The sequence below is a fragment of the Archocentrus centrarchus genome, chromosome 14 (genome assembly GCF_007364275.1).
Source record: "Archocentrus centrarchus isolate MPI-CPG fArcCen1 chromosome 14, fArcCen1, whole genome shotgun sequence".
Classification (NCBI taxonomy): domain Eukaryota; kingdom Metazoa; phylum Chordata; class Actinopteri; order Cichliformes; family Cichlidae; genus Archocentrus; species Archocentrus centrarchus.
Window position 1 is genome coordinate 38,518,028 of NC_044359.1, and position 18,995 is coordinate 38,537,022.

General features: G+C 41.1%; 1 protein-coding gene across 1 annotated transcript in view; it reads left to right on the plus strand.

Annotated features, from left to right (window-relative positions):
• dmpk (DM1 protein kinase) overlaps positions 1-18,995 on the plus strand; it is a 46,805-nt gene that overhangs the window by 19,227 nt on the left and 8,583 nt on the right. The window contains exons 2-14 of the mRNA XM_030746789.1: positions 1,249-1,340; positions 8,175-8,258; positions 8,430-8,525; positions 8,656-8,804; positions 9,087-9,180; positions 9,779-9,976; positions 10,815-11,063; positions 11,299-11,378; positions 12,532-12,628; positions 12,769-12,917; positions 15,031-15,128; positions 17,253-17,314; positions 17,529-17,603. Of these exons, the coding sequence (XP_030602649.1) occupies positions 1,249-1,340; positions 8,175-8,258; positions 8,430-8,525; positions 8,656-8,804; positions 9,087-9,180; positions 9,779-9,976; positions 10,815-11,063; positions 11,299-11,378; positions 12,532-12,628; positions 12,769-12,917; positions 15,031-15,128; positions 17,253-17,314; positions 17,529-17,603 (1,523 nt within the window). The remainder of the gene's footprint in view (positions 1-1,248; positions 1,341-8,174; positions 8,259-8,429; positions 8,526-8,655; positions 8,805-9,086; positions 9,181-9,778; positions 9,977-10,814; positions 11,064-11,298; positions 11,379-12,531; positions 12,629-12,768; positions 12,918-15,030; positions 15,129-17,252; positions 17,315-17,528; positions 17,604-18,995) is intronic.

Here is an 18,995-nt window from a genome sequence, read left to right on the forward strand (position 1 = left end):
AAAAATGTCTTTAGCTATACACTAAAGAATTGTCATCTGTTTTGCTGTATGTCTGTGATATTTATAGACTTCATTTCTAATTTTTCATTTCATATTTAGTGGCGAGTAGTACAAAAATCCATCGTGGATACAAATTTTCCACTAATTTATGTGGTTACGTGCGTTGAATGTGAGACATGAAACAGCAGCAAATAGAGAATGTAATATTACATTTGCAGGGGGATGATGAAATCAACATAATACATTTATGTTTTATGTGAAGCTCATGATGCTGACTGATTTATGATTTCTTACATAATTTCATAATTACATAATTCATAATTACATAATTTAAAATAAAAAATGTCTCAATTTAAAATGTTTCGTAATGCACGGTAAATTCTTTTTGCAGTCTGTTTCTCTTTGTTACGGAAATTTAAGATGTAATGTAACATGTCATAACGAGAACTAACTAACTAATGACTGCTGTGGAGTTAGTGAGAGAATGGGAGGTTACTCACCTCCCATGGACTGCAGGAGAGTGAAGATTTCCCAAGTGACTGCTGTAAAGTATTCAAGGACCAAAGTATCATTGTGTGAAGCCAAAACTGATTGAGTCAAAGGTTAAAGACCTCTTTTCATGACAAGTGGCCAACGAGGTATTTTATTGTTTGGTTATTTTGTACTTTTATTTCGTTACAAATACAGTTCTCATGGCATCACTAAGCTAGCAGTGAGAGGCTCAAGCAAAAAAAAAAAAGCCCGTGGAGAGAGCTACAAATGCAAAAGTCAAAATTGGGGTTTATAATTTTTTATAAAATATATAGATGTTATTAAGTGCTGTATGTGTGATGATGTTCATGCAAAGTTTTGTTCAGATTGGTCATCAGAGGAGATAGGATACATACTGACATAAATACATACATATGCTACAATTGTATTCAGATTATTATTATTAAGTCCATATTCCTTGATTTGCTGTACCTGCATCTAAGTATGTGTACAAACTAGTATTTTGTAAGTACTGTTAGACACAACAAAATGTCCCTAATAAATTCAGACAAACTACACATTACACAGGAATTATACAGGACCATCCCAACAAAACTTTTGCAAAATTATATCAACAAGTTATAAGTTACAGGATGTAGTGTTTAGATGAATATCTACAATAATGATTTTTTTTCCCAAGCAAATTACTGTAAATCTGTAAAGTTGTGACAAAAGGGTGTTACATAAATTATAGCTTCTTCTCTCCTTAAATCTCAGCTGAGCCTCTGGTAAGGGAGGTTAAGAAAACCCGCATCAAAAGAGAAGACTTTCACATCTTGAAGGTGATCGGCCGAGGCACGTTCAGTGAGGTGAGCAGGAATTGCACTTAGAGACATCATTCTCAAAATTCTAAGTACTGACTAAAATTCTACCTTTAAGAATTGGACTGAACTATTGAGCTCCCTTTTTATGTGCAGTGGAGTGTGGGGGTTTGCTGATAGGCTGTGGAGCGGCCTGCACTGACATTTCGGCTACAGGACTGTTGTTTTTGTTGGTTTGATTGTTTATTATGTACATTTAGATTAATCGTCTGTGTAGATTCTCAGTCATCCAGGTCATAGTAGTCTCTGGAGCTTGAAAAAGGCGACTGGACTTCTTTTTGTTTCTTGAAGACGTTTCACCTCTCATCCGAAAGGCTTCTTCAGTTCTCAACCAAATGGTGGAGAGACCCAGGTATTTAAACCCCTGTGGGCGTAGTCCCCTGGAGGTGGTTATGACCCTCTATTGATCATGTGCGTGAACACATGTGCCCAGGTGTGAAGGGGGCGTGGGTCATATTTAATCAGTGGTTTCAGTTGAAACCAATTTAGGACTCCGCTCCATTGTTTCCTGTGGCCTATTGAGGTCACTGGAACAAAGGTGTGAATGGGGGTTGAGACGTCTGGGAAGGGAGCTCAGGACAGCACTGTAAGCGGGGGAAAGTTGGTGACGTAATCCACCTCCTCTGTTCAATGATGGTTGTTCACAGTGGACATAGATGGCTTCTTTCACTCCTCTTTCAAACCATCTGTTTTCCCTGTCCAAAATGTGAACATTGGCATCCTCAAAAGAGTGCCCTTTTTCCTTCAGATGCAGATATGTACTGCTGAATCTTGTCCTGTCGAGGTGGCTCTTCTATGTTGTGCCATTCGTTTGTGAAGAGGCTGTTTGGTTTCACCAATGTAGAGGTCCGAGCACTCTTCACTGCACTGAACAGCATACACTACAAACACTACACTACGTAAATTTCAAACTCTGCAAACCAAGGCATACCATTCATCTGTTAACAAACAGGACGACACGATAAGCAATGGAAACCAAGGAAAGTGGGTGAAGAACCTATCAGACAGGGTCCTCACCAAACCAGAAGAAAATGTGCTAGCCAAAGGACTCAACTTTGCCATAGCCCCACAACAGCTTCCTATAGTAGACCTCATCACAGCGACAGAAACCGCTATAAGAAATAACAAACTTTCTCATCCTGTAGCAGAACAGATCAGGATGAAAGTTTCAGCCACTCTCTCCAGTGCAAGACTTCCTCCATCCAACCTCACCATTCAGGAGAAGAAGGCCATCACAGCCCTAAGCAAGGATCAAAACATCACCATACTGCCAGCCGACAAGGGGAGGTGCACGGTTGTGCTGAATTCATCGGATTACCACAACAAAATTACTACACTCCTCAGTGACAACAATACTTATGAGGTCTTGAGACGTGATCCCACAAGCAACTACAAGAAAAAAGTTGTTTGCTGCCTGCAACAACTTGAAAAGGAAAAAGCCATTGACCGCCCCACTTACTACCGCCTGTACCCTGGAGAAGCCACTCCATGCATTTATGGACTCCCAAAGATCCACAAAGAAGGAGTCCCACTTCGACCCATTATCAGCAGTATAAACTCGGTCACCTACAACATTTCCAAACACCTCACCACCATCTTATCACCGCTTGTTGGCATCACACCCCACCACATTGAAAACTCTACAGATTTTACTAACAAGGTCCAGAATCTTGTACTGGATCCAGATGAAACCATGGTGTCCTTTGATGTGGTTTCACTTTTCACTTGCATACCTACAACTGAGGCAGTGGAGACCGTCAGAAGACGACTACAGGAAGACGATTCCTTACTGAACAGAACCAGCCTCACCCCAGATCAGATTTGTGCACTTTTAGATCTCTGCCTTACCACAACATATTTTAAATACAATGATGGATTCTACAGACAGAAGCATGGATGTGCCATGGGCTCCCCAGTGTCTCCCATTGTAGCCAACCTTTACATGGAGGAAGTGGAAAGTAAAGCTCTTGGTTCTTTCAAAGGGATGGCACCTAGCCACTGGTACAGATATGTAGATGACACCTGGGTCAAAATCAAAACCCATGAAGTAGAAGCCTTCACTCGTCACATCAACTCAGTGGATAAATACATACGTTTTACCAGGGAGGACACCAGAGATAACAAGTTACCATTCCTGGACTGTGCGGTGCTTATCGAGGAAGATGGAAGCCTCAACATTGAAGTTTACCGGAAGCCCACACACACAGACCAGTATCTCCTCTTTGACTCCCACCACCCTCTGGAACACAAACTTGGGGTGATCAGGACCCTACAACACCGTGCGGAAAGTGTTCCCTCTAAGGCAGAAGGGAAGCATAAGGAACACACACACATTAAGAAAGCCCTCAAAACATGCGGTTACCCCAACTGGGCCTTCATCAAATCAGCTAAGATGCACAGGAATGAAGGCCAAACACAAACTACAGAGAATAGGAAGGACAAGAGGAACAACATTGTCATCCCATATGTGTCGGGCTTGTCAGAGAAACTCAGAAGAATTTTCTCCAAGCATGACATCTCAGTATACTTCAAACCAAGTCACACCCTAAGACAAAAACTGGTTCATCCCAAGGACAAACCCGCCAAACACAAGATCAGCGATGTAGTGTATGCTGTTCAGTGCAGTGAAGAGTGCTCGGACCTCTACATTGGTGAAACCAAACAGCCTCTTCACAAACGAATGGCACAACATAGAAGAGCCACCTCGACAGGACAAGATTCAGCAGTACATCTGCATCTGAAGGAAAAAGGGCACTCTTTTGAGGATGCCAATGTTCACATTTTGGACAGGGAAAACAGATGGTTTGAAAGAGGAGTGAAAGAAGCCATCTATGTCCACTGTGAACAACCATCATTGAACAGAGGAGGTGGATTACGTCACCAACTTTCCCCCGCTTACAGTGCTGTCCTGAGCTCCCTTCCCAGACGTCTCAACCCCCATTCACACCTTTGTTCCAGTGACCTCAATAGGCCACAGGAAACAATGGAGCGGAGTCCTAAATTGGTTTCAACTGAAACCACTGATTAAATATGACCCACGCCCCCTTCACACCTGGGCACATGTGTTCACGCACATGATCAATAGAGGGTCATAACCACCTCCAGGGGACTACGCCCACAGGGGTTTAAATACCTGGGTCTCTCCACCATTTGGTTGAGAACTGAAGAAGCCTTTCGGATGAGAGGTGAAACGTCTTCAAGAAACAAAAAGAAGTCCAGTCGCCTTTTTCAAGCTCCAGAGATTTAGATTAATCATGGTCTCATCTGAAATAATCAAGATTTGTCTTCAATCCTTTCTAGATACACATGCAGAGGTTTTTAGGTTCCGTGTTTTGTTTTTCTTTGAATTGCCAAATGCACAGATGTACAGTGTAATGCCACCCACTGCATAGTACCTGCAACAACACCTACCTGTTAAAGGTTACTTTTAATTTTTGTTCATACTGTGTCAGAGACATGCTGTTATTCTCAGTGGTATTTCTAGGGTTGTCCCCAGCAATTGATTATGGTTATTTCAAATATGATAAACCATCAATACAGCAGGTTTGTCAAGTTCAGTGAAACTTACCAAAGAAGAATAATCAATTAACTAAGAAGCTGGGGTGTGAAGTGCTGGTGAGCCAGGAACCTTGAACAGAGAGCCCAGAAGGCTGGAGAATGGGAGGGCAGGAAACAGGCAGGACAGCTCACTGATGGGTCAGGATAACAGAAGCACTCCCTTGGGCTGTCCAAAGAGACACAAAGGAGGTGATGTTAGGAAAAAACAAAACAAAAACAAAAAAACAACTAAAAGAACAACCCCCAAATCATTGTTTGGAGCTACACTATACTGCCAAAGGTATCCACTCACCCTCCCAGATAACTGAGTTCAGGTGTTCCAGTCACTTCCACAGGTGTATAAACCAGCACCTAGACATGCAGACTGCTGCTACAAACATCAGTGAAAGAATGGGTCGCTCTCAGGAGCTCAGTGAACTCCAGCGTGGTACCGTGATAGGATGATACCTGTGCAACAAGTCCAGTCACTGCTAAATATTCCACAGTCAGCTGTTAGTGGGATTATAACAAAGTGGAAGCGATTGGGAACGACAGCAACTCAGCCATGAAGTGGTAGGCCACGTAAAATCACAGAGTGGGGTCAGAGGATGCTGAGGGTCATAGTGCACAGAGGTCACCAACTTCCTACAGAGTCAATCACTACAGACCTCCAACCTTCATGTGACCTTCAGATCAGCTCAAGAACAGTGAGAGCTTCATGAATGGGTTTCCATGGCAGCTGCATCCAAGCCTTCCATCACCAAGCTCAATGCAGAGTGTTGATGCAGTGGTGTAAAGTGTTGATGCAGTGGTGTAAAGTGTTGATGCAGTGGTGTAAAGTGTTGATGCAGTGGTGTAAAGTGTTGATGCAGTGGTGTAAAGTGTTGATGCAGTGGTGTAAAGCGTTGATGCAGTGGTGTAAAGCACGCCACCACTGGACTCTAGAGCAGTGGAGACGTGTTCTCTGGAGGGATCAATCACACTTCTCCATCTGCCAATCTGAGGGAGGAGTCTGGGTTTGGTGGTTGCCAGGGGAACGGTACCTGTCTGACTGCATTGTGTAAAGCTTGGTGGAGGGGGGGTTATGGTGTGGGGGTGTTTTTCAGGAGTTGGGCTCGGCCCCTTAGTTCCAGTGAAAGGAACTCTTAATGCTTCAGCAGACCAAGACATTTGGGACAATTTGATGCTCCAACTTTGTGGGAGCAGTTTGGGGATGGCCCCTTCCTGCTCCACCATGACTGCACACCAGTGCACAAAGCAGCTCCATAAAGACATGGATGAGCCAGTTTGGTGTGGAAGAACTTGACTGGCCTGTACAGAGTCCTGACCTCAGCCTGATAGAACACCTTTGGGATGGATTAGAGCAGTGGGAAGGAAAATCTCCCTTTTAATGGCAGAACCAGGCTCAGGGAGGGGCAGTCACCTTTTTTTTTTTTTTTATCCTGTCATGTCTGGAAGTTTTTGCTATTTGATTGATGATCCAAATGCACTGTGGTACCAAACATATTTGCTTTTACAAGAAAAGCTCTGTAAGATTTCTATAATCTACTCCTGTTAATGTTTTTTTAATTTAAATGTTTATTGAATTTGAAAAACAAACAAACAACACAAACAACATAAAATACAGATAATGGCACAGACTAAACCAAGTGGCACATACCCACCATACTTTCAACAGAATATAAATAATTGTAACCTCCACAATCATCATCTCCTGTGACCAGTAGGGGTTGAAAGGAGAGAGACAGGACAAAAGACACACTGTGGAAGAGCCAGAGATTAATAATAACTAATGATTAAATGCAGAGTGGAGTATAAACAGAGTCAAAAGAGGTGAATGAAGAAGAAACACACCTGATCCAGCCCTAACTATAGGCTTGATCATAAAGGAAAGTTTTAAGCCTAATCTTAAAAATAGAGAGGGTGTCTGTCTCCTGAATCCAAGCTGGGAGCTGGTTCCACAGAAGAGGCGCCTGAAAGCTGAAGGCTCTGCCTCCCATTCTACTCTTAAGTATCCTAGGAACCACAAGTAAGCCAGCAGTCTGACAGCGAAGTGCACTGTTGGGGTGATATGGTACTATGAGGTCTTTGAGATAAGATGGTGCCTGATTATTCAAGACCTTGTATGTGAGGAGAAGGATTTTAAATTCTATCCTAGATTTAACAGGGAGCCAATGAGGAGAAGCCAATATGGGAGAAATCTGCTCTCTCTTTCTAGTCCCTGTCAGTACTCTAGCTGCAGCATTTTGGATCAGCTGAAGGCGTTTCAGGGAGCTTTTAGGACAGCCTGATAATAATGAATTTTAATAGTGTTTATTGTTCATTTCCTGCCCTTGTGTCATGTTCATGTGTCCTAGTCCTGGTCTTTGTGTTTGATTATTTACTATTTTATTTTGGTATCTTTTGGTCCTTGTGCTTTGGGTTTAGTTTTGCTTCCTGTGCTTCCCGCGCTGCTGTCTCCCATTTGGGCATTACCTGCTGTGTATATATATTGTCTGTTTTTCACTTTGTCGCGACGTCATCATTGATATTCCCCGCTGTCTGCCTCTCTAACTGAGCCCTGTTAAGTGTGTTTTCCAGGTTATTCTGCTGGCCCTGTCCAGTTCTGTTTTACTTGTGTTTTTTGAGTTTAGTCTGTCTCTGGGGTCTTTGCTTTGGGGTCCTCAATCCTGCCTGCCACAGCGGTACATGACAAGTTCTTGTGTAAAATAATATTCTTAAGGGGTGACACTCTGTGTGGTCCACAAAATATATATTCCTGAGAGTCACAGTTGATAAGAATCTAAAGTTCCCATGAAATTATATACAAAATGAATGCAGCTCATGGCTGACCCACCTGCAAAAGCTTGTAGTAATAGAAAAACTAAAATTTTGTAAAATGCAGAAAATAAAAGTAAAAAATGTAAATAGCTTGATATCAATAACATGTTTTTGGAGGAATACCTGGAATATGAACGCAAAACAATTTTTCACTGCAGAGATATTGCGATAAAACAACCTCATCGGGTCATTTTTGACCCACTAGTGCATCTAAGGGTTAAGAAAATCACTGAAGCTCATATGCGTGTGAAAGGAGATGAGCGTACGCCTTTGGCAATATAGTGTATATAACTGATATTGAGCACATGCTGTATGTGAATGGGTATTACTCAAAACATTAAAATGTCCCAGTGAGGCATTTTGCATTTGTACAGTAGTTTTTATAGTCAGAATCTTTTACATCATTGTGTGCATGCTTTTTTTAAAGTGGTTATTGTGCTTCCTTTGGTCTTGTCACTGCCGCAGGTTGCTGTGGCAAAGATGCAAAGCACACAACAAGTGTATGCTATGAAGATTATGAATAAGTGGGACATGCTGAGGCGAGGAGAGGTACACACACACAAACGCACCCTCACACTCACAGCACAAAGAATAGAATTAGGAAAACAAGGATGGAAAGTCAAACTGCAAATCTAGATGTCTTTTACTTGTTTTATTTACATTTTTCTGCCTGCTGCTTTTCATTTGTCTGTCATCTGGTTCTCTTCATGTCTTTCACAGACAGCATGTTACCAGGAAGAGAGGGAGGTTTTGTTAAGGGGTGACAGACGTTGGATCACAGAGTTGCACTATGCCTTTCAGGATGATAACTATCTGGTATGTTTATATATGGTCAGTCAATTAAATGTGTTTTAAATGTATTTTACAAATGTGTTGTCTGCATTTTAACATGCTGTATGCAAGTTAAATCCCATTACTAATTTTCAAAACATTTCCAACCCCTCAGTACCTGGTGATGGATTATTATGTAGGTGGAGACCTGCTGACTCTCCTCAGTAAATTCGGGGATCGAATCCCTGAGGACATGGCTCAGTTCTACCTGGCAGAGATGGTTATGGCCATTGACTCTGTCCATAGGCTGGGTTATGTGCACAGGTAGGCTGCTCTGTTCTTGAAAGTCCTTCTTATATTGTTCAGTTTTACATATTTGTTTTGTTTTTAGGACTACAGCCACAAAGTTTGCACAGAAGCCTAAAATTTTATATGTATGAACATACGTGTTTAAAATATTATTTTTTCTGGGTAATAACATGTGCTGTCTCCTAAAAGTGTGACATAAAGATGCTACAAACATCTTACCAGCTGACATATTGTTTTTGTTGATGTAAAGCTGACATTTAGAGGTGACGTGGCCCATTCAGCCGTTCTCTTCCACAGGGACATCAAACCTGACAACATCCTGTTGACAGCTGATGGTCATATTAGACTGGGAGACTTTGGTTCATGTCTGAGGCTGCTAGAGGATGGGATGGTGAGAATTCATTGTAACAAAGAGCAAGACTGGAATTAGTTTTCATGAAAAAAGATATAATCTAAAAGCAACTAAACATGACTAAAAGTGATGTTCTCATACAGCTGCGTGCTCAGTTGGTGTTTCTCCTAAATCACAGCCTAAGCTTAAAGTAAAGTTCACAATAGGATGGAATGGCTGAGGAGAGGGGGGTGTGCATGTGCTCACACAGCCCCTCAGCCTGGATTAAGATTACTTTAAGGGAAAAAAGGACTCTGACACTATTACCTGCATCTATGAGGCTTCCCCTCCATTTTGTTGATGTGACATTAGGAAAACTAGAAAATAAATCAAAAGTTTTCTTTATGATCAAAGTTCAGTTTTCTTTGGAAACACTTCTGTGATATGACACAAACATTACCTCACAACAGTTTGTTTAGAATGCAGTTTAGTTGAAGCAGAGCTTTCATTTTATTTGCTGCAGTCTAGTATTTCCATGAAGGAGTGAACAAAGAAGCGTCAGTTTCACACCACAACACTAATACTGGAAAAGTGCATCATGGCTTTTAGTTACTCCTGTTTCTTTTGAAGATCCACCAGTCTGTTGTTTTCTTTACAGGTTCACTCGTCTTTAGCGGTCGGGACCCCTGATTATTTGTCTCCAGAGATTTTAAGAGCAGTTGAGGGAGGTGGAGGTTATGGTCCTGAGTGTGACTGGTGGGCTTTGGGTATCTGTGCCTACGAGATGTTGCTGGGGACCACACCCTTCTATGCAGAGTCCATCTCTGAAACATATGCCAAGATCATTCACTTTCAGGTGCATAAATACACATAAAGTTCCCACGAATGACTGATTAAAATGACGGTGTTGAACATCATATAATTTCAGAATGTCTTTTAATAGAGATTATAGATTTCCATACACTTCTGTAATCCTTAATTATCTGTCTGTGTGCTGGTAAATCAACAAAACACAAGATGTAGTTTGGCACATAATTAAACGATTATTCCAAACGGCCTTCAATCAGCGGTGTAAGACTTGATAACAGCCGGGCCATAAAGGTGAGCTATATCAATGAGACACAGTATCATCTGTCTTACATGTGTGAGTCAATTTCAGTAGCAAACTGGCAGAAATGTACTGTCTATGACGCAGTGTGACAGAGCCAAGGTCATCTGGATTGTCTGGTTTTTGTGTGTTTTGGGGTTTTTGATAAGTCAGCAGAGAAAACTTTAAAAAGTGCGTATTGTGGGTTATGTTACCACAAGGGATGGTGGTTGTCAAAACAAATCATAGCTTTTATGTGAATCTACTCAAACCCTGGCTTGAGTTATTGCTTTCATAATGACCTTGGCCAACCCTGAGTCTTGATGTTAGGGTCATTTATGTCTGATAAGGACAGGCCCAGGTTGTTCTGGGCTTTATAAACACAAATATTGACAACATATAATGTTAAATACATATAAACTTACTGACCACCTTATTCTGTGCATGCAGTGCTTTGTCAAACATACTATTACATTAGTGCACATTGACAAATGTTTGGAATTGAACACAATTTGCTTTTAAAATGAAAACTAAAACAATAAAATGTACAAACTGATGTAACAATTTAACAACTTCTTCCTTACATGTTTTTTTTAATAATCCTTAGGAGTATTTTGGGTTTCCTTCTTCGGGCCCAGAGATTTCAGAGAAAGCTCGTTCCTTCGTCAGTGAACTGATCTGTGACAGGGAAGTCCGTCTCGGAAAGAAAGGCTCCGGTGACTTCAGGAATCATCAGTTTTTCAGTGGACTGGACTGGGGTTCCCTGCATAAACTTCCTGCCCCTTTCCTGCCTGAAGTCTCTAATCCAGCTGACACATCAAACTTTGATATCCTGGATGACTGTCTTAGTGAAATGGTACCTCAAAAGAGTTTTTATTAAGTATTTCATATAGCTGTGTGCACTACACAAGTACAGGTCTGATATAAACACAGTTTTGTTAACTTTAGTAACAATCATATAACAAAATAAATCATCCTTTCAAACTTCATAAAGCTGCCTGTAGTGCTTCATTGGGCAGCTTCTGCTAAGATAAGAAATAAGAGCAGCTGTTGGTTTGTTTGAAGAAACTGAAATGTGTTGTGTTTTGCAGGAGACACTGTCTGATGTAATGGACAGAGCTCCAATAGGAGTACACTTGGCTTTTGTTGGATACTCTTACACTGCTACCAGGTGAACTTTAATTCAAGCTTCACTCTTCATGTAGTTCAACATCTTACTGTATCTAGCCTTCACATCAAGGTTTTATATTTACAGCGGACAAAAGAAGCGCACACATCCAGGTTTTTGTGACATTTAAATCTGAGACCACAATAAATCATTTCAAAACTTTCCCCACTTTTTTTTTACATCCACTGCATCTATAAACACTGATCGGGCATCACACTGTGACCACTGACAGGTGACGTGAGTAACACTGATTGTCTCTTCATCTTGGCACCTGTTATTGGGTGGGATCTGTCAGGGAGCAAGCGAACATTTTGTCCTCGAGCTGCTGTTGGAAGCAGGAAAAACTGGGAAGTGTGAGGATTTAAGTGAGTTTGACAAGGGACAAATTATGATGGCTAGATGACTGGGAAGGAGCATCTCCAAAACTGGGGCTCCTGTTGGGTGCTCCCTGTCTGCAGTGGTCAGTATCTATCAGAAGTGGTCCAAGGAGGGAACAGTGGTGAACCAAGGGCAACCAAGGCTCATTGATGCACATGTGGAGCGAAGGCTGGCCCTTGTGGTCTGATCCAAAAGAAAAGGTACTGTAGCTCAATAGAGTTAATGCTGGTTTTGATAGAAAGGCTTCAGAATACACAGTGCATTGCAGATTGTTGCAAATGGGGCTGTATAACTGCAGACCAGTCAGGGTGCCCAATCTGACCCCTGTTCACTGCCGAAAGTGCCAACAATGGCACGTGTGCATCAGAACTAGACCACAGAGCAATGGAAGCATGGAAACAGTGTCCCCCAATGGCTTTGGCCTCTTTCAGCAGGATAATGCTGCCTGCCACAAAGCAAAGATGGTTCAGGAATAGTTTGAGGAGCACAACAATGAGTTTGAGGGGTTGGCTTGGCCTCCAAATTCCCCAGATCTCAATCTAATCAAGCATCTGTGGGATGTTTTGGACAAGCAATTCCAATCCATGGAGGCACCATCTCACAGTTTCCAGTACTTAAAGGATCTGTTGCTAACATCTAGGTGCAGATGCTACAGCACACCTTTAAGAGTGCCTCAGAGGGTGGGTCAGGGCTTAGCTGCGAAAGTGGGTCCAACACAATATTAGGCAGATTGTCATCATTTTATACCTGACTTGTGTGTGTGTGTGTCTGTCCATAGTCAGACAGGTGCCATTGACCGCAGTCAAGATATCATGATGCAGATTGACCACACACAGCTTAGGGACAGTGAGAATCTGTATGGACGACAAAAATCGGTAAGACCTTGACAACCTAAAAGCTGGAAACACATCAGAGCCTCCATTCGTAGACAGCTATATTCATGTATGATTGATTATATTGGTCAGTGTATTTTCCTCTCTATGCCATTGATGATCTACATGTGGTTTGAAATCAGAGTCAGCTGTGGAAAGTTACAGATTCTCTACCAGACAATCTGCCTGCACTGCTGGAGCTTCCACTTACTCTGGACCAAGATCCTACTCGGTCTCCCCACACCACTACGGAGGACGAGGAGATATCAGGACTTGATGAAGACTTGCAGAGGTATCAGCTTATATAATCTCATCTGCAACCAATCTGCAGAATGATACTGCTACAACAAATGTTACAACAAGCTTATTATTTATTGAAGTTTTTTGCATGTTGAATAAAGTCTGAAGTTTTGGGTAGTTCTTTCAAGGAAATAATTTGATCTGACAAAAACTGCATTTCCTTTTTGCTGTCATAAGGACATTAACATCATGGACATCTGCTTGCTCAATGTTACTTATATATTTTACTGAACATTAATCCATGTCTATAGATATACAGACAATTCCTCTGACTCATTTTTAGAATTAGGGGGCAAATGATAGGTGTGAGGTGTGGTCAGAGTTAAAAAAAAAAACATACCCAACTTAAAACTGCAACACTCCCCATTTCAAGGGCATTTCCTTATGCACCACTGGACTGCTTCCAGTCCTCCTGCTATTTTTAGAATGCCCCCTGGAGGCTGTGTTCTGATTTATATAGTGACTGTGATGTGTAAACACCTCAAAACTTTATTCCCACATTAGATGTTAAATGACTTGTATGAACTGTAAGGCAGGTCAACCACATTTACTCTGGCAACTGACTTATGATCTGAAAAAAAAAAAAAACTCAAACCCTATAAATAAGAGAAGGTTAGACAATAACAAAGGGCTAAAAAAAAAGCAGCTCGGAGAAAATAATATTTGAAAACCTGAGAAAAACATCCGACCTCATCAGAAAGGCAACGCAAAACCTTCAGACAGTCAGGTAAATATATATAAGATAAAGATGAACATTTACCCTTTACATTATTGAAAGTAAACAGGAAATAGAAGCAGAGAATCAGGAGGGTTCAGTCAAATTTAGTTTTATTGTTAAAGGCTAATTTAAAACAACTGCTGTTTCATATTTGATAAAGAGTTTCTGTAATTTAAGAGAGAAAAACAATGTTTCTCTGTGAGCAGCACATAGCAGAGACATCAAAATGTAAGCTGAAGGTTTTGGAATGACTGCTGACCTGAAAAAGAGCTGCTGGTTGATCTGAAACGTGCTGAACCGTAAAGAGGTCAGTCGGTGCCAAAACTTTAGGTCATCTCATTTTAATGTCTTCACTTCAAAATTAACAAAACATGTCATTGGCCTAAAATAGTTCATAGCTGTATTTATCATTCTCATGAAGGGACACATTTTAAAGCTCACTTAAATCGGATGAAGTAGGATTCCCAAAGCCGGACTTGAGGGATTTTTGACTGCAGATCACCTCTGAAACTTTAACTTTGACATAAATGCAGCATTTTTTGAATAAGACAATGAAAATATTACTGAAAATAATAGTGTTAGTTTGGAAGTACAATCATATACAGTGCAGGAGAGAAAAGAGAAAACTGAGCTATTTAACACATTAAATCTCTGTGTCAGAGAAATGACTCACTAAATGAAATAATCTACAACTGGAGAAAACACAGCTGAGTTATCTTCAGAAGCAGATTCTTTTTTTTGTTTTTTTAATTTGTACAGCGTCAAATCACAATAAACAGTCACCTCAAGGCGCTTTATTGTAGATAAAGACCCTACAATAATACAGAGAAAACCCAACAGTCAGAATGACCCCCGATGAGCAGCACTTGGTGACAGTGGGAAGGAAAAACTTCCTTTAACAGGAAGAAACCTCCATCAGAACCAGGCTCAGGGAGGGGGGGTCATCTGCTGAGGGGGGAGAGAGACAGGACAAAAGACATGCTGTGGAAGAGAGACAGAGATTAATAATAACTAATGATTAAATGCAGAGTGAAGTATAAACAGAGTGAAAAGAGGTGAATATAAAGAAACATGGTTATGGGAACCCCCCCAGCAGACTAGGCCTATAGCAGCATAACTAAGGGAGGGTTCAGGGTCACCTGATCCAGCCCTAACTATAAGCTTGATCAAAAAGGAAAGTTTTAATCTTAAAAATAGAGAGGGTGTCTGTCTCCTGAATCCAAGCTGGGAGCTGGTTCCACGGAAGAGGGGCCTGAAAGCTGAAGGCTCTGCCTCCCATTCTCAGGTTAAAATGAAACATCCAGAAAGCCTTGGTGAGCTCAGCTGACGAAATAAAACAGGAGTAACATGGTATACTATAACTCACAAGCTTTGCTTTATCCACCAGACGCTTACATGAAGCAGAGAGGCGATATTGTGAGCTGGAGAAGGAAATGGACAGATTAAGGGAGGAAATGCAGGATTGGAGATTTCCCAAGGAGATAGGCAAGTAAACAGCACTCCTGCTTCACCACACCATCATCTTCATTACCATCATCATCAGTCCAAACTTTCTGCCTCTGCGTAAGTCGAGCCCATATCATTCTGACGCAATGAAGACCGCAGTCAACAGATATCTATGGAACCATTTATGAAAGCAGGGGACGCTGCAGAAGTTCAGAGTATATCGACATATTTGAAATTGAACCCAGTTAATGCAGGTATTTCTGTAAGGTCTGAGTGCACAGATACAGCAGGACCAGTCAAAAGTCTGGGCACACCTTCTCATTCAATGTTTTTATTTTTTTCTTACATTTTAAATTAATATTGAAGTCATCCAGACTATGAAGGAACACACAAGGAATCATGTCATAAACTTAAAAGTGTCAAACAAACCAAAATATGTTTTAGGTCTTAGATTCTTCAAATTAGCACCTTTTGCGTTGATCACAGCTTTGCTCACTCTGGGTGCTCTCTCAGTCAGCTTCATGAGGTCATCACCTGAAATGGTTCTCCAACAGTCCTGAAGGAGTTCCAAGATGTGCTGAGCACTTGTTGGCTGCTTTGCCTTCACTCTGCGGTCCAACTCATCCCAAACCATCTCAGCTGGGTTCAGATCAGGTGATTGTGGAGGCCAGGTCACCTGACGCAGCACTCCATCACCCTCTTTCTCAGTCAAATAGCCCTTACAGAGCCTGGAGGTGTGTTTGGGGTCATTGTCCTGTAAAAAACAAATGATGGTCCCACTAAGCACGAACCAGATGGGATGGCCTGTCGCTGCAGAATGCTGTGGTAGCCGTGCTGGTTAAGTGTGTCTTGGATTTGGAATAAATTGCCAACAGTGTCACCAGCACAGCACCCCCTGTTCAGCTCTCACTGTTCGTCCTGATTACAGCTTCACTATGTAACCATGCCACCATTGTAAACATCATTAACTGTGACTTCTTAAACAGTTCTAAACCAAAAATAATAATAATACTGCATGAAGATGTGCTAAACAGCAATATTACTTACAGACAATACTTTCCATAAAACAACGAAGATGAATGGATAATGTTAAAGTGTAACTGTCATGTTAGCTGTTACTTCATATATTCAGGCAGTCAAATATATATTCAGCCCCACTACACTATGTTAAATAATTTCATTGAAACTAACACTTTGTGCGGACTCATCAACTCTGTAGCAGACTAAGTGTATGATTCTATAAGTCTATGAGTCGTTCTTGCCATAATCTGGATTAGAACATTACTCAAACAGAGCTATTCACTGTATACCAACTCTACCTCTTCACAACACAGCTGATGGTCTCAAACACATTAAGAGGGCGAGAAATTCAAGAAATTAACTCCTGATGAGGCACAGCTGTTACCTGAAAGCCGTTCCAGGTGACTGCCTCATGAAGCTGGAGGTGCCTGATTTGAAGAATCTCAAATATAAAACACATTCTGGTTTGTTTAACACTTTTTTGTTTACTAAATAATTCCATATGTATTTCTTCATAGTTTGGATGACTTTAGTATTAATCTACACACTTTTTAAATAATGAAAACCCACTGAATTAGAAGGTGTGTCCAAACGTTTGACTGGTACAGTATATATAACCATTTCCCAGTCCTGAACAACATAAATGTGAGGTGGAATGAGTTTGAGACAACATGAATAAACAAAGTGCTGCATAATCCCAGCTGCATCTGCTTATATTGGAGGCCTCAGGCAGACCATGGTGATAAATACTCATTCTAATAATAGCCTCGGTTTGTAAAAGCTTGGATGCATGTTTCCATAATTTAACACAGGGGCATGAGCTTTTTAAAGATCAGTGATACTGCTGGACTGATGGATGAATTTGGTGCAAAGTATGTGGACAAAAAGCATGTATCTTGCTTCATTTGTGGCTATTTAGAAGAAAAAGTGAGTAGTTCACATCTATCACCGCTTTCACCCACCTACTTTCTCCCTTTGCATGCACTGTTGTTCTAATTATGTCATATAAATACTGTTTCTTTTTTGTTATTCTGTTCTGTTTATTTGTGTTACTTTAAACCTGGCTGTCAAACGGTGCACACAAAAAGCCAAAGCGGCCACACATCAAGAGCGCTGACATTCCTCTTTCTCATCCAGTGACAGAGTTGAGTAGCTGCCCAGCATCACTTGCTCTGCCTGCCCACTGTGTGGATGCAACAAGGGATGTAAGCCTATATTTAATCCACTTTCATATTGTCTTTCTCTGCTTGACATGCAAAAAAAAAGTTTAAAAAAAAAAGCATGTAATCTGTTTGATTCTCTAATTTATTTGATGAACCTTTCCTGTGGTTGTCTGAGTTACCCAAACCTGACTTGGTACTAATGAGCAAACTGAGAGTTTCTGTGTACGTTGACTACTCAAACTTGCATTTGTTACAGAGGGAGAGAGCACCCCCAGCCTGCCATTACCCACTGGTGATTCCTCTCCACCGCCATCTGCTCCTGTTCCACAGGGTACAAACATAATGGACAAAGCATTGTATCAGTTACAGTGTATGATGTGGTCCAAGTAAAAGAGGGAAGATCTATTAAATCAGTTTAATCCCTCCTATTTATCTCATTGAAATAATACTGGGACAGACTCTTTATATCCCATTCAGCCTGCTATTATTTTGTAGTACTCCAATACATGTGTCAATTTAACCACTTTTCCAGTAAAATATTTTTCTAAAATATTTCATTTAATATATATGACACCATAGAGAGTATGATTTGTTCTACCAAGAGGGGTAGATGTATCTTGAAGTTTTTGGAGGATTTCAAATGTACCATTTCTGATTACTGACAAGAACTTGACCTCTGCTCTCAAACAGCTTCATTTCTTGGTGTAATGGATTCCAAAAAATAATACTTTGAAATTCTGCCCATTTAAAAAAGTTGTCAGGTCATATCATTGCTACAGATTTGTCACTGATGTCACTGAACCTGTTATGTTCATGAAACCTGTTTGGGATGCCTCCTGCTTTGTGACAGGATGCAGTATAATGTTAGAAACAGTCGTTAAAAAATCAAACACTGGCTGTGAAGCAATGCACATGGTCAGCAGTAATGCTCAGACAGGCTGTGAAATAGTCTTGTTTTGAAGTGTTAAAGTGGCATAAGAATTAGTCACTGTAATCTGGATCTTTTTTAGCACTGGAAGCAATAAAACAGAGGAAAGAAACACAGGTGATACCAATCTATAACAAATTTAACAACTATTTTATTACAGCATACTAAGATTTGTGGTGATAAATATGAGTTAGCTGGAACATCTGTTTTCAATATAACAACTTCAATTAAACTTATGGGAGATGGTTTGATCCAGTCTCCATATCAAGTGTCCTTGGGCATGATACCCTGGTACATCCATCTTCAGTCTGCAAGCATAAAGTGCATGAAATAAAAATATAAAGTGCACAATCATGCCTGTTTATGTAGACAAATGTAGTTAGCGCCATCCATACATCCAGCCTAAGCAGAGAAACCCAGACTTCCCGCTCCCTAACCACCTCCTCCAGTTTATCCGAGGAACACATAGGCATTTCCAGGCTAATGTCCTACTGGTCCTCCTCCCAGTAGGACATTCCTGGAAATGCCTCACCCAAGAGGCACCCAGGAGGGATCTTATTCAGATGCCTGAACCACCTCAAATGGCTGCTTTGAATGTGAGGGAGTAGCGGCTCTACTCTGAGCTCCTTCTGGATGCCTGCACTCCTTACCGGATCTCTAAGGGAGAGGCCAGCCACCCATCAGAGGAAGCTCATTTACACCGCTTGTATAGCATAGTTCAACCTTTACTTTTATGCTCAGCTCAGTTCAGTTTAGTTTTATTTATATAGCACCAAATCACAACAAACAGTCACC